We start from the raw sequence: 15,582 nt of genomic DNA, 5'->3' as shown, positions 1-15,582 counted from the left end.
AAAATCAATTCCTCATCTGCCAGAGAGACTAAACAAATATAGGCATTATCCAAGCTAATTGGCCTTCTTTTAAAAAAAAATGGGTTTAATAACCACTATGTATAATTAATATAATATTTACAAAAAAAAAAAAATGTAGGATTGATTGACCGCTCACCCCATCACAAGGGCATGGTACAAGGTCAAGATTATGTTGATAGCCAAGAGGGAAACATAGTGCATATTTGATAGTTCCTGCTCTTAAGCGAAATAAAAGGCTCCTTTCCCAATGGCTCGTGTGTAGGGTGAGATATAGGGGTAAGGAATAAAAGTCCTGTGCGATAGACATATATCTGAGAACAGAAGGTTTCTTAGATTCCAGGCCAGTCCTTTCTTCGTTGTATAAAGAATACAACACATCTCTGAGCACCTTTTTTGGCACAGTGTCAGCTATAGTTGGTTTAAGAAAAATGGTCCCTTTGTTGACACTGCATAGGCTTTGGTATACTCCATTTAACCAGAGAATTTCCATCCCTTTATCACACAAGAGACAGTCATTAATGATCTCTCTTGAGAGGGAGGCAGCCTGATTCTTCCATATCGACAGCCAAAAGAGGGCAGGGCGGGCACAAATGAAATCCGAAATACAATTAAGATTCAATTCTCTGTGGCAGATGTATTGTGGTGTATAGATTGGGGTGCCCAATAATTTCCTGCAAAACCTGTTTTCTTCCTGTTGGATACCTGGACAGTTTGCGGTACCCCAGATCTCAGCCCCATAGGTCGCAACTGGAACACACTGTAATTTAAAAAAATGTATTATGGCAGATAAAGCGCCATGTGTCCTTGGGCGAGGGAGGCTAAGAATTGAATTGGTGGCATTTGAGAACTTGCTCCTGGAGTGAGCAAAATGCTCAGTCCAGGAGCCGTTCGCAGCAAAGACCAAACCAAGATATGGAAAGGTACATGTGCTTGTCAATTTCTGATTGCCCACTGCAATAGAGCTTAGCTGGCGCTTCCCAGGGCCACAAGACATTAAAAATGATTTATTAAAATTAACACGTAAATCCAGACTATCCATATACTAAACAAAGGAGCGTACTAGTCTCCGTAGAGAGTTCGGAGTGCGGGCTAAAAGAACCGCATCATCTGCGTATAATAGCACGGGGAGGCTTTTGCCATTGATCAGGGGGACATCATGGGTCGAGGATTTGAGCGAGTTGTTCAGCCCATTAAGATAGATAATGAAAAGGAGGGGGGCCAAGACACAACCCTGCCTGACCACTCTTTCAACCTTAATCAGCCCGAGACCGCACCATTCGTACCAATCCGCACCTGCGCCAGGAGATCTCTATGAAGGTGGGCTAAAAGTATACCAGGGGTTCATCTAAACCATAGGCCAATAAGATTGCCCAGAGTTTGGACCTGTTGACAAGGTCGAATGCTGAGGACAGGTCCATAAAGGCCATATAAACTGGGGATTTCCGTACAATGGTGTATTTCCCGATGACCAGGTTGAGATTGAGACATTGCTCAATGGTGCCCACCTTGCTACGGAAACCCAACTGACAATGCTCTAAGATATTGTTTTCCTCTGCCCATAGTGAGATTTTGTTGTACAGCACTCTTCCTAGTATTTTTAGGGTATTATCAATTAATGATATTGGCCTGTAATTACAGGTTGTGACCGATCTCCCATTTTGAAGATTGGGACAATGATACTCTTGGCCCATGTGTCCGGTATATTAGCGTGTGTTATACTGTTAAAAACATTTAGGAGTGATGGGGCCCTAAAGTCTGGTATCCATTTTATTAAATCAATTGGTAGCCCATCAGGGCCAGGTGCTTTATTCCCTATACTCTGTTGAATAGCCTCTTCTATGTCCAAAATAGTCAACTTAATGGCAGTGAAGGGGCCATAGTCCTGCTGATCGGGCACTGTTTCTGGGGTTGCGTAGATTTGTGAGAAATGATTTACCCAAGTCTCACTTGATATATTGCAACTGATAGGAGTTAGTAACTGGTCCATTGATCGAAGCTCCCTCACTGCGGACCAAAAAATATTGCCCTTTTTTAAACTTGCGGCTTGGGATAGGGTTTCCCATCATTCATTCAGAAGGATTCCCTTCCTTTCACGGGTTGCAATATTATATACCCTCCTGGCCAGTTGCACATCTGCGGTACACCTTGGGTTAGAGGACAGTGCCCTACGGAGACTTCTATTGGCCCGTGCACACTCATGATCAAACCATTTGGGGTTGGTTACTGCCAATGAGGTGGGTTTCAGAGTGTTTTTGTGGCTAGGCACAATTTTGAGAAATCTTGAACTATCTCAGAGTGTGCAGCATGCGGTGATAGGCAGGAGGTAATAAGATGCATATTACTTCTGACTAACGTTTTGAAAAGTTCCCCGCTATCAACACCCTTCCAGACTAGTCGAGGGTGTGAGATTTTTTGCTCCGCATTTGACAGAAAACACGGGCCGAGATGCAAAACTCAGCATTATTCTGATGGGGTTATGGTCCCTGTAATCTGTTTCGATTACTTCGGCGGCCATTAGTTGATCTTCAAGGCAAGGGGAGATAAACATAAAATCAATGGTTGACGGCCCCTTCCCCTAAATGTTGGTAATTTTCTGTTAGTATTGTTCACGCTGCTCACCAGGTCCATTACATTGGTCAGGTTATTTGATTTTTGCAGCAAAGCCAACTCGGCTCCCCTGCGGTGCGAGGGCCCGTGATTACTTGTGCCTTTAGCATACGCTGCACCATTGATTGCAGCGTTAAAATCGCCTCCCAAGAGAATCCCGGTAGATCTCCCCATATTTTGTTGAGTATCCAAGTTGGTGATAAAATCGAAAAGTCCAATGAAGTTCTTATTAGGGATTGAATAAAAATCGTTATTATAGAAATTTACCAGGTATATACTAATTTTCCTTTTAAAAAGGATAACTTGAAAATTGCTACTGTTGGTTGAGAGGACCTTGAAACTGCCACCTGCAGCCACATTGATCCCAATAAATAGGCCCCCAGATGGTCTTCCTAGTTTGGGAGTGGGGGCTACAATACTGAAACAGTGAAACCCTTCAATGTGGATGTCTTCGGTGGCCCATGTCTCCTGAAACAAGACTATATCTAGGTCCCTTACTAGACGTAACCAGTTTTGTTCCCCGAGCCTGGATTGAAGCCCCGCCACGTTCCAACTAAGGATGCTTAAATTAGCTCCCATGTTTGCCGTAGATAATACCAAATCAGCTTTAAAAGATTGGAGTATAATGTCTGGATGGTCCCCCTCATGGGCCTGCAGATTAGTTGGCAACAGTTGTTGTCAGTCCTGGGCATCCAAGTTGGAAAGTGCATGGAGCCTGTTAACTGCCAGGGGTATTACATTAGTATCTCTTAGCGGAAGGGCTGATGGTTTATAAAAGTAGCCTAAAGGAAGTGCGCAGATATCGGTATGGGATAAAAAGGATTGCTCATGTATTCTAAGTAGGTGGCGAACCATATATGGTTTGCGGAAATTAAGAACAATACAATCTCCACTGATATTCTTCGCCGAGGGACCAACCCATCCTACTCTCCTTGCCATGATGATTTCATCCATTGAGGAGGGATGGAAATTATTATATTTACATAGCCAGTCTACAGATTTGTTACGGAGATCTGACCAAGATTCCATCTGTCCCTTGGCGAGATTGGGAACACCAGCCAGTACTAACACATAGGGGCTGGAGGCTGGTGGCAGGCTCAACACATCTGTATTAGGGCTCAGATGTGGATCTCTAGGGTAAGCCATAGCCACAATATTTTGATCGGTCCCACTAGTTCCTTGCTGGGGCAAATTAAAATGCAAACTGCCTAATGTAGTATTGACGTCATTAATGTTAGGCATATGAAGTATGCCCAAACCTCCCCTCTGGGTGGTGCAAGCATTTGGCCCAAGTTGATTGTTTTGATTGCAGGAGGGAATATTAGGGTTTGTAACGGGAGATTTAGCTATGAAGACAGGAGTAACATCCATACATTGCATGGCAAGCCCATGTTTGTTAACCGCTGGAGGGACATTATTTCCTCGTCCTGTTTCTTCATAATCTTTATTCAGCCTCCCGCCTCTTCGCCTGTCCCCAGTGCAATCTAACTTGTTGAGTTTCCCCCACAGCAGTTCAAAGTTTTTATCAAACACATCCTTTAAAGATGCCAGCGCGGACTCTATGGCTGCCATATCAATCCCTGTTTGTGTGGCTCCCCCCACAACACTTATATTAGTCCCCTGATACATGGGTTCAAAGCTGTCGACTGTCTGAGTAGCAACTGAGTTCATGGTGGTAGCCCCTGCAAGACGTGTATTCCCGGTTGTTTGAGAGCTTTCGACATTTTTGAGATTGGGCTTTGGAAAAGCAGCATGTTTTTTCTTATGGGGCTGAACTTTTGACTTGATGGTCCTTTGTGCCTTAGCTGCATTGCCTCTGGTGTTAATGCGGGGCACGTCTAAAACAGGCGTTACGGGCATGTTAGAAGAGTCTTCAGATAATAAAGATGTGTTAGGGGGAGCAAGGACACGTATTGCCATAGATGTATTGGGTGAAATATTTAATGTTTGCGAACATGTTGTGTGGACATCAGCAGGGCCGGCCAAGGACAATCGTGATTGTAGCGTGGCAGGGTCCAAGGACAGCCTTCTTTCAGTCAGATGAACTTCATGGGACAAAAGTGACTCGGCTCTTATAATGAAAGCATCCAGGGTGCCAGCTACGCCTTTCAGTTTACTCATTGTGCAACACAAGTTATGGGTACCCAATTGCACGGGTATGTGACCACCAGCGGACAACTAAGTGCAATGAACAGCAAAAGTCCTCACATTACCTTAGCAGCAGGTAGCCTTTGATACTCGAACTCGGCCGATGCACAAATAACGACCCCTGAGACCAAATAACAGGGCCCAGCCCAGCCTCCTTCGGCCTCCGACGGCCACAGACGGTCCCGCCCTTGTGCCGGGCTTCGCCCGGGTGACACCCGCGCACGTCCCACGCTGCGGGGCACCAGAGACGGCTTTATGCTCCCCCGGCGCTGCCTGCTGACGTCGAAGGTACGCGCCTGGGGTGAGCGTTGGGCTGCTGGGGGATGTGGTCCACGCTGGCCGTTCCCCTCACGGCAGGCTGCGGTAGATGATAAGATGGCGAGTGGACCCCCTTGCTGGCCGTTCCCCTCACGGCAATTGTATGGTAGGTAGGCTTTGTTCACAGACTCAATTATCGGCGCGTAAAAGAATCATCATCTGACCATCCAGCCGCATAAGCAGAATTACACCGTTTTGCAAGATCAAGCATGATATGCTGCTCTACAGATATAATACTCATTGTAGCTGTTCCAAGTGTTGGAATAGTTCATTAGTTTATCTTCATGATTGCTTAGAAAACTTGGTCTTAGAGCAAACAATTGCGAAAAACTGTGTGTTGTCATATAAATTAGACACTCCACTTTTTAAAATAAAATCTTTATGTATAAGTACGAAAGTCCTAAAAGGAGAAAGACAGGCTACCTTGGTCTTCTTCCTCACACAGGCCAATATGGGAATACTATTGACAAAATCCTAAAACTGCATTCATCTCTTAGTACAATGCTTGGTTTGTAGTCCAACAGCAGTATCTTACTGATACCACCTTCATTCTTCAGTGCATCCGGTTCAATTTACATCAATGTGAGCATCAGATAATCATGAAAACGATGTTCACAGATTTCCAGGTATATCAATATGATAGTCACATTGGCTAAGTATGTTCTAAGTATGCATCGTGAACAGCTTCCCTCAAAAATATTTAAAACTCACTTAGGCGCTACCTTCTGAAGCCACAAACCAGCATTTGCACTCTCATTCAGAAGAAAAGTTAAATTGATGCATGCTGCAATTACTATCTTTTGGCACTGTCTCTTGTGCATAGGCAAAGAATAACATTTGGCACTTATAAACAAATGAATTTCTTGTTAATATTACACAGAAAGTATGATTGTTGGTAACACTCGTGATTCAACTGTGTTATGACGTTATAAAAGTGTTACACAGAGATGTAACTCTTGTATCTACACAATAGTACTTTTAGACAGATCATTGTTCACTACAATTTTTTGGGCTGCAAAATCAAATACCATTTATGGCAAAAACTTGGGGCCACTCACTTTACTAGAAGACATTGATGCTCTGACCACATCTAGAATCCAGATTACAGTGAAATGATTAGTTGACATCCAACATAAAAATTAATCAGTCACTTACTATGATACACACAGTCTTTAAAACACATTGCACGTTTCTTGTATTTTGCTTTCTGACAAGCAATGCCAGTGACTGCTTTATGTTTCTATCTAACACATTTCACTTCTTAATACACGATTTCTTGTATTATGAAAACACTTTTGTTCTCAAGATCTACCAAGGTAAGATCTGTCCAGATTCTTCTAGACATGTGTATTTGACATTTAAATTTAGGACTCTGCCTCTTGATATTTTCAAATAAATGGCTTAGTTCAATCAATATGTGAAGGATTGCCCTCTGTGGCTTGGGTGTAGGCATCTGAGATTCAATATCCTTTAATTTCTGCCCTTTGTATGGAAAATATCGGACACCGTGACTTATTTCATTGCTTAGAAACTACGGTAGAACATGAACTTGGTTTCCGTTCAAGTAAAAGTGATACAATTTCTTAATGATTAATTACCCTGAACCAGTCTGTAATTTTATGTAGTAGATATTTACAGTTAGCGCTAGGTGATTGTTGGCTAAATGTTTTAATTTAAACTATTAAAAAATATTACACAATACGAATTTGTATAAAGGGAATATCTGACGTGCTATTTTAGGGTTGTAATCGTATTTGTTTTATGTATATATGTAACTATTGTGGAATGAATTGATAATGTATTTTGCATTATTTCATACATTTTTCTCACATAACTTACTTTGATGCTGTTTATTTCCCACATATTTCTACTGTCCTCTGCTTGTCTACAAATACATTTACTAATTGAATTCCATGAAGTGTATTGATGCCTTTAAGTTTCTCCCATCAGGATGGAGACTATGTCATAGCTTAAAAGACCTCCATTTTTGTACTTTGTATAACTAGGTACTTATTTCACCCTTTTTAGTCAGAAATATCTGGTGTCCTTTGATCAATTATATGCTTTGTTCAGTCTTTGTTGTCGTATACATGTGGTGCCTATGCATTAATCTACAACACTCTTGACAATGGGAAGTGTATTAAAGAAGAAGCTTACCTCTACTTTACACTGAGACCATTCTCCAAGAACCCAGTTATAGCAAGGGTTGGCAGGGCAGCTTTTGTATTGAGTGAGTTGGGTAGAACATGGTCGACCTTCTCCTTGAGAGGGCATGATGATATGCCTTGAACGGAAAGTCTGACCTAAACAAAGAACACACATTATTGTACTGCATGCATTATTGTACTGCATTGCATGTTGTCTGAACAATGATTTTGTGGACATCAGGTTCACTGTTTACTTGGTAAGTACATAGCAAGTTTAATATAGACATTAAGACAGCTAGTGCAGTTAATCATAGGTTTACGTGCAATTCGCCACAACACTCCATTGGATAAATTGAAAATATACACAGTTTATTCACTGTCTTGCAGAAGAGACACTGATTTTTAAAGGTATTAATTTTTTTGTGTATTGCTGTCGGCATGTTTGTCAATCTCCAACGTAATTCACAAAATATACACTGAATATGACAAACATCAAAATGCCCGATTTATCAAAATTGGGGCATACCAAGCTAAATATGTTGCCTCTCCTCCCAGTGATAATTTATTTTTTCAAAAATGCAAGACAGGCTCTATTGGTTTTAGAGGGCACCCCTACATTAAGTTCTACATCAGGATCTGCGGTAAGAATAACACCCCAGGTGCAAACAGTTGCTTCTTGCAAAGGAGAAGCAGTCTTCTATGGACTGCTTCACCTTTGTGAAAGATTGGCACATGACAAAGGCAGGTGTTCGACTAAAGCCCAGCAACCTCCTCATTTGTAAATGCAGGAGTCATCACAAGTATTTGCTGCATGTCATTGCTTCTTATTGTTATGATAAAACATGGTCCCATTCCTCGAGGAGAGCAATGGTTCCCAAAAGAGCGTTCACAGTGTTTTACGTTTCAAAGCACATTGTAAACATGTGCTATCCTGCTTACTTCGTTTGTGGCAGGCGTGGGCCAAACTTGTGGAGTTTCACTCCACAGAATTCCACAAAGTTACATAAAGCTTTGCGAGATTCCATGGAGTTTCCCCAACAAGCAGAAAATGTGCAGCTTGTGCTGCAATCTAGCATCGGTAATGCGAGCAACACTGAAAAATCTGCAGGAAAGGCACCATGCATTGTGCAGAAGTGCCGCCATTCAAGTTCATTTTGCTGTCGCCTGGCAGAAAATCTACATGAGTGCAGCAAATCTACTTGAACGGTAGTCCGCCGACCATGACTTCCCGTAGCCACCCTTGTTTCAAAATTGTGGTAGGGAAAACCAAATCTCGCCAGCTGTCGTTTTCTGGAGCATCACTGGGAAAAAAATTCCGCCACACGCCAATTGGCAAAATTTGTCCGGAACTCTGCATTAAGGAGTAGTTTGGAGTGACCAAAATTGCACCAATTCCAGGGGTAGAATGAAACATTCCTCCCACCCCTAGTTTGTGCCTTGGCAGAAGCATTAGCTCTGCAACACAAAGTCTTATTCTTTGTCCAAGCAGAGGCAAGTAGCACATCTTTTTCTAAATTCTAACTATGCCCAGCATGAAAGGGGCACATGTCTATTCTGGGAACATCACTGAGAGCCACATTCTAAATGCCCCAGTTTTTGTGGCTGTTGTAAATATAGATTAAACAGGGAGAAGTATTTACTGGGTGCACTTCAGCTGGCCAGTTCAAAATTTTCTTCTCTCAACTTCAGGAAGATGTTACACAATGTTACAACCTTTCTGAAGAGGGCAAAGTTTTTTAAACAATTAACTGAATTAAATATAATCTAATACTACACTGGTGGGACGAGAATATAAAATACATAATTTTTAACCTGAGAATTCACTCACAAATAGTCCATTAAAAAGATAATTCTGGTGGATGTAGCTGGAGGAGGACTTAGTGAAACTAGATGCAAGGAGCTAACAAAGTGGTGATCCTCACTGGGCAAGCGCTCATCCTGATCCCTAACTGTGACTAAAGTAAGGGACTAGTAGGAAGTCCAGTGTATAAAGCAATTTACAAAGAAGAGAGGGCCTGCATTGTGCCGTGGACTCATAACTAGGATTTGACCCTACAAAGGAGCCTAATCTGTATCTAAATCATCCTGGAATTCCATTGTATATGCTCTTTGAAGGAGGGGCCAGGATTCATGTAGAAACTCTGATACCTTGTTGGTGAAGGTGTTCCATTTTTTGTCTCCATTGATGAACTCATTATTAATCAGATTTAATTTCAGGTGGGCCCTGGACATTCAGGTTTGAATGGTGTCAGGGCAATGTTGAAGATGCAGGGTTTTAGTTGCTAAGAAAACCTTCCCGGTAGGCGGGGAGAGTGATGTCTACTTTCGAGGTAAGTCAGACTGAGGCCCCAAGCAGTTTGGAAATACATTACATACGACACCCTATATGTCACATATTTGCTGCATCCATGCATATCCATATTTACAAAATGTCCTGTCAAGACTCTTTAATTGGACACCAGTCCTGGAAAACTGATATACATTTTAGGAAGGCAGTGTGTGAGTTGTAAATAGTTTATTAGAACTTAGAAAGTAAAAGTGCTGGGCTTATGCATATGTAATTATGCACATATAAAATATTCTTGCTGCTCAGTAGAACATATTTCTGGCTGTCTTAATAGTTGAAGGCTTCTCTATTAGGTACTGTGGCACAAATGAACACTATTAGAGCACTTAAGTGACACATAGTTGTCCCAACATCATTCTTTATTGACACAAATGTACTTTTATTAGCGCCAAGATACTCCTCGCGGAGTGATAGTTGCGCTCTATAAATACAATCCCAATTCAATTCAATTCAATTTATTATTCACGAGATATGGATTTGTTCATGCCAAAAATTCCATCATTATGATGCAAATTAGGAATGGGGAATATTTTCATAAAGAGTTGATCACCACAAGACTGTCATGTAAGTGGGTGTTAACAAGCATTTTGTAGTTGTTTTTCCACACTAAAAAGGGCTGCAGGTTTAAGTAAGTCCACTTTTAACTACGGTAAACCGGAGTGATCATCTCTAAAGCATTTGTAGGCATAGGGCAAGAGGTTTCACCACATAGAAAAATAAAATCTTCCAATGGAATATCAATAAAAAGTTGTCTAGTGCAAACACACGATTATATTACATCAACACTTTATACACATGTTTGTTACATTTACTAATATAGAATAATTTGCATAATCACAGCTTCCAGGAGCAGGGCTTCTCCTAGGAAAGTTTGTAATTTTCATTATAAAAAGAAAGTAGATTGATATGTTGCAGTAATGCTACAGGAGAATATTCACATTTTTGTTCATACATTGAGCCCAGTATTTGTGTAAGTATCTGCCTTTGCTGGCTATAAAATGCTATAATTTGCTTATTATCACAGGATGCCAATTAGAACTGTAGCACAGAGCTTGGGAGCTCACCTCATGCTGCCTTTCAACCCCAGTCCAGCTGACCAGATGCCCACTGCCCCCCCACCCAGCTCTGAACAAAAGTCTGGACCCAGTGTCTGAGGGCCAATAATTATCAGGGTAGAAGTTTGTGAACATAGTGATTCCAGGCCTGGGGACACTAGAAAAAAAAAGAATGGCTCAGAGCAGTATTTACACTGGTGGATATAGCTGACGTGCACTTGTAAAAAGGGTCTATATGGCATCTTTATTACATCATTTTTTTCGAATCCTGATCAATTTACATAGCACAACAGAAAGCTAGTGTTACATAGGCAGCATGAAAATAAAAAAATGTATTGTGGAAGTAAGTGCAATATTCCTTTGTGTGTTAGCTAGGTAATCAAATCTATTTATAAAATAATAATACTGTAGTTGGTCTTATGTCTGCTCAGTAAAACTCAAGATGAGAAAATATTACAATAGCTGTACTTCAAATAGTTTGATGTAATACACAATGATTGCAATCTAGCTTCAGAAAATCTTTTATCTGATCAAAATAAAAATTGGGAAACACTACACATTCGGCATTCACGTGCTATGAATTACCATAGTAAAATGCCATGAGAGATATAATTCCCTGAGCAACCAAGCGAAGTCAATTGTTGCTTTTCATCAAAGAATTGAGATCTTAATTTATAAAAAATCATCCATACAAAGTCATCTTGATAGTATGTCAAAGTTTGACCTTCAGAAAGATATTGTGCGTATTGGAGTTCTTTAATGTATTTATGTATGGTATTTTCATAGCGCAAACCTAGTTAGGGCGCAGCAGAGCACTTGTGTATGATAAGTGGAAACCACACAATTGCATTACACTTCACATTTCCTAGGCATAGTGTGATTAAGTGATTTTCTCAGAATCACACAATGTGAAGTCAAGTGCTGGGATCAGCAATTGAAACCCAGATCCACAAGTTCCAAAGTCAGCAGCTTTACCCACCAGTCTACCTCTGCTAGGAAGCGGATGGCAATTATCAAAGTGATTATTTGCTGCTATGCCAGGTACTGCCAGAGATTTAAGAGAGAAGCAAAAGTACCTAATTCAGCTGATTTGCATTGTAATTCCTGGCCACCTGTTCATGTGGACATTATATTTGTGTAATCTGTTGTGCACAGTACACACATATGATGATACACATACATGGCTTTGTACTGTCATTATAACTTTGAGTCATGTGTACTCTACACATTAATACATTTTCATTTTTTCTTGATTGACACAGCACATTCAGATCTGCAAATATTTTTGGATAGATCCCCATTTATACAGCCTGAGCCAACATGTCACTGTCACAAAAATGATGCCCTTTAGCCACTGGGGTACATGACTTTGCAGTCAGTTGAATTATTAAAGAAGTAGACATGTTTTGAAATGTACTGGAAATAAAGTAAAATAGACTCACAAGTCATTCAATGCTTTGCACATGTAACATGAAGACAAGTTTGATAAAAAAAATGACAAACTTGTGTATCTGTTGTTATTATAAAGAAGATGTACAGAAATAAACTGCACTTCTACATGCCATATTTTACCTGGGGTCATGTTCACAAACATTTCTCGGGCAATCCCCAATTTCTGGATATAAATATACATATACAGCTGTCAGTAATTTGAGAAATGAATGTTGGCATCCATAGATTACTACTGGGCATTTCTCCACCACAAGTGTCAAACAAATGTGCAGTATTAACTCCCACCTGTGGAAAGTGGCCAGAACAAGGTATGATGAGCCTTGTAGGTTTGGTAATGCACACATTCTTGTATGTTTGTGGGAAGTCCCAAACTCAATCCACTCCTTTCTCTCCCTGGAAATGGTTGAGGATTTATTCCGACAAAACGGCTTCAGTCAATTCTGTTTCAGGACTGGTAGGGGAACAGATCACCTACAAACTTGGAGGAAATGTACAGGAACGGTTTCTGCACAGATAATATGTTTCCCCTTGGATACAAATTAAAAGAACCAATGTGCATTTGCACAATGGGCACCATTTCCCCAGTACTTATGTTTATGCTATAAAAAGTATTCATTGATGTAATGTAAGGCCAGGGAATTTGTAACAAGACATTCACCATCATACATCTGGAAACCTGGACCAGGCATAGTTTTCCAGGTGAACTAGTGAAAATGTTTGTAAAGTCGAAAAAGGTATGACTGTGTATCCATATGTAGGACTATTTTTATGGATGCGGGTTTGTTGCTTTTCTCTGAATTAAAATTTGAATCGCCATAAGACATTAGACATAGGCCTGCGTTTTATGTAGATTTCAATTTTTAAGGATTCGTAAACCTTTTTCCAAATTGCAGGACTTCAAACATATTTTTGCTTCTCTAAGCTTACTTATGTACATTGTTTACAAAGTGAAAATTAAGCAGGATTTAAGGAGGAAGTTATTTTTGTTTGTGCGGAACTCTTACCTCTCTCTTACCACAATCGCTGCCTCTAAACCTCTGTGAAAAATGTGGTAATTGGTTATAGTCTAAGGGGGATATTCACAAGTACTTATCTCCGATTTATCTTCACTTTAACGCATCAAAAGTGGAGATAGATTTAACACCCCAATCACAAGCTGGTGCAAACTGCAGACAACGCCAGTATTCCTGCGATAACTGCCCCAAAATTTATCTCCACGGTGGACACCACCAACTAACCCTAATAAGATGCAGAGTAGGCGTTCCCGTGCAAAAACACATGAAAAAAAACACAACACCACTTTCACAACGAACTGCCAGATCCGCGATGCGAGTCAAAACCACGCGATAAGCCGCGGTAGCAGCAGGTATATAACACCTGCCTCCTGCAGGTGTAAAGCCGGACTACTACCTGCAGTAGGCAATGGAGCCCCGTACACAGCCACACCCGAAGAACAAACAACGCCATGGAGCTACTCATCATGCAGCTCGGAGCCACAACACCCACTGCCACCACCCACAGGTCCGCCACCACCACCAGAACCCGGACCCGCCTGCCCCGGGCCACCACAGAGGCAGCGCAGTGTAAGACAGCAGACCTACCGAAAACGCACCACTCTCACAGATCTAACGCTCGAGGAAGTCATTGCCCACTACAGGCTCAAAAGGTCAACCATCATCCGAATTATGACCCACATCGCCCACAGGTTGATGGTCCCAACACAGCGGAGAAACAACATCCCTCCACAGACAAAGTTGCTGGCTGTGCTGCACCTGTTGGCCTCTGGTACCTTCCAACCAACAACTGCCGGTGGGGTATCACAGCCAGCCCTATCAAAGTTCATCACACCTGTTCTGGATGCCATCATCAGCTTCATACCCCAGTACCTTCACTTCTCCCACACTGCACAGCAACAGCAGGAGACAAGGCTTCTACGCCATAGCTGGATTCCCAGCAGTGTTGGGGGCAATAGACTGCACACATGTCTCACTTGTGCCCCCTACGGATACTGTACACCACTACCGCAACAGAAAGCACACGCATTCCATCAATGTGCAGGCAATAGTGGACCACCGGGAAGTGTTCACCAATGTCGTCGCAAACTATCCCGGCAGTGAGCTCGATTCCTACATCTTCCAACAGTCCATCATCAACCAGTGCTTCCAGGATGGCACATATGGAACTGGACTGCTCGTTGGTAAGTGCAAAATCAACACACCACACACCTCAAAGCCACCATCACACAACGCACAAATGTGGGAATGCACACGTGACCAAACCACATACAACATGTCAATCAACATGACCACCTACCACACACGACAATACTACTCCATGGTGATCCTGGGCTACCCCCGCACACAATACAGCTATATCATGGCACCACAGCCACACAACAGCTGAATGTGTGGAGATGCGGAATGCAGCCATGTGCGAACGATGCAAGTGACCCGTGAATGGGAATGTACACAACGACAAGTGAGGCGTGGATGTGCAGGACAGATATGGGTATGCAAGCCACTGATATTTCCATGCAGACCACAACTGCTGGTGACTGGAGAGTAGTGAACAGTTGATGCAACCATGTCACTCCAGGCCATGGGTCAGATAGCGGAAATGTTGCTTGCTGCGTCCCCCCCTCTGTGTGTGAGCGTAGTGAGTTGGCCCTGAGTATGCCAGGGCTACGCAGGGGTGTGGACAAAAACCCCATGGCGCAGAGCGTGGTTCTCTCCCGGAAAGGCCAACGTCACTAACAGCGCGGTGCCTCGCAGTCTGCCACGTGAGCAGCGGGGCCTGCGACCCTGTGCGCCTGCTGCACCCCAGGACGCTGATACCCAGACCAGGCCAGCCCGCCCCACTGCTCTAAGGCCGCACTGCTCACCTGCCGACACCGTTGTATGTCAAAGAGGGCCCACAACGTGCTGGTGTAAGCTCCAAGCACCAGTCCCGCGACCTCTGAGCCTCCGCAGACCATCGCTGGCCCCCCGATGCTGGCCCACATTACTCCTTTCTCATTGACATACTCCACTGGTGTCCCCTTCGGCCCAGTAGGTCCCACATGTGGAATTATGTCCAGAGTCCTTAATGGCAGTGACCCCAAGTCCGTGGCAGCGACCACAGCACCAGACTCCCTCTGATCAGTGATGCATAATTCCATATCGCAGGCCTGCGACACATGGTGCCACTAACCCTGTTGAACCTGAACTACGCAGGCTGGTGGGGCCATCCAACCTAAGTCGGCAACTCTTGGTGAACAGCCCGTGCTGACCGCTGCCTCAGGCCTACACTGCGGTCCAGTAGGTCACACATGTGGAACTGTGTCTTGGGTAAGATGTGGAGGAGTCACATCATTGGACACGCCTCATCGTAGGCAAAATCCCCTAACAGCACTGGTGCCACTAAACCTGTGTGCCTTGTGTGACCGTCAGCCTTCGGCGGAACATCGTTGGTGTCTGAGCCTGTGGCCCGGGGGTTGTCATCAGCAATG

At 42.8% G+C, this 15,582-nt stretch overlaps 1 protein-coding gene across 1 annotated transcript in view; it reads right to left on the bottom strand.

Moving 5' to 3' along the window:
* Window positions 1-15,582, bottom strand: part of THSD7B (thrombospondin type 1 domain containing 7B) — a 2,208,177-nt gene that overhangs the window by 93,580 nt on the left and 2,099,015 nt on the right. Inside the window, exon 22 of the mRNA XM_085647534.1 lies at window positions 7,252-7,397. Coding sequence (XP_085503660.1) covers window positions 7,252-7,397 — 146 coding nt within the window. The remainder of the gene's footprint in view (window positions 1-7,251; window positions 7,398-15,582) is intronic.

This window comes from Triturus cristatus, chromosome 3_2 (genome assembly GCF_964204655.1).
Source record: "Triturus cristatus chromosome 3_2, aTriCri1.1, whole genome shotgun sequence".
In the NCBI taxonomy this organism is placed as follows: domain Eukaryota; kingdom Metazoa; phylum Chordata; class Amphibia; order Caudata; family Salamandridae; genus Triturus; species Triturus cristatus.
Note: the sequence above shows the minus strand (reverse complement) of the source record. Positions and strands in the feature narration are given on the sequence as shown.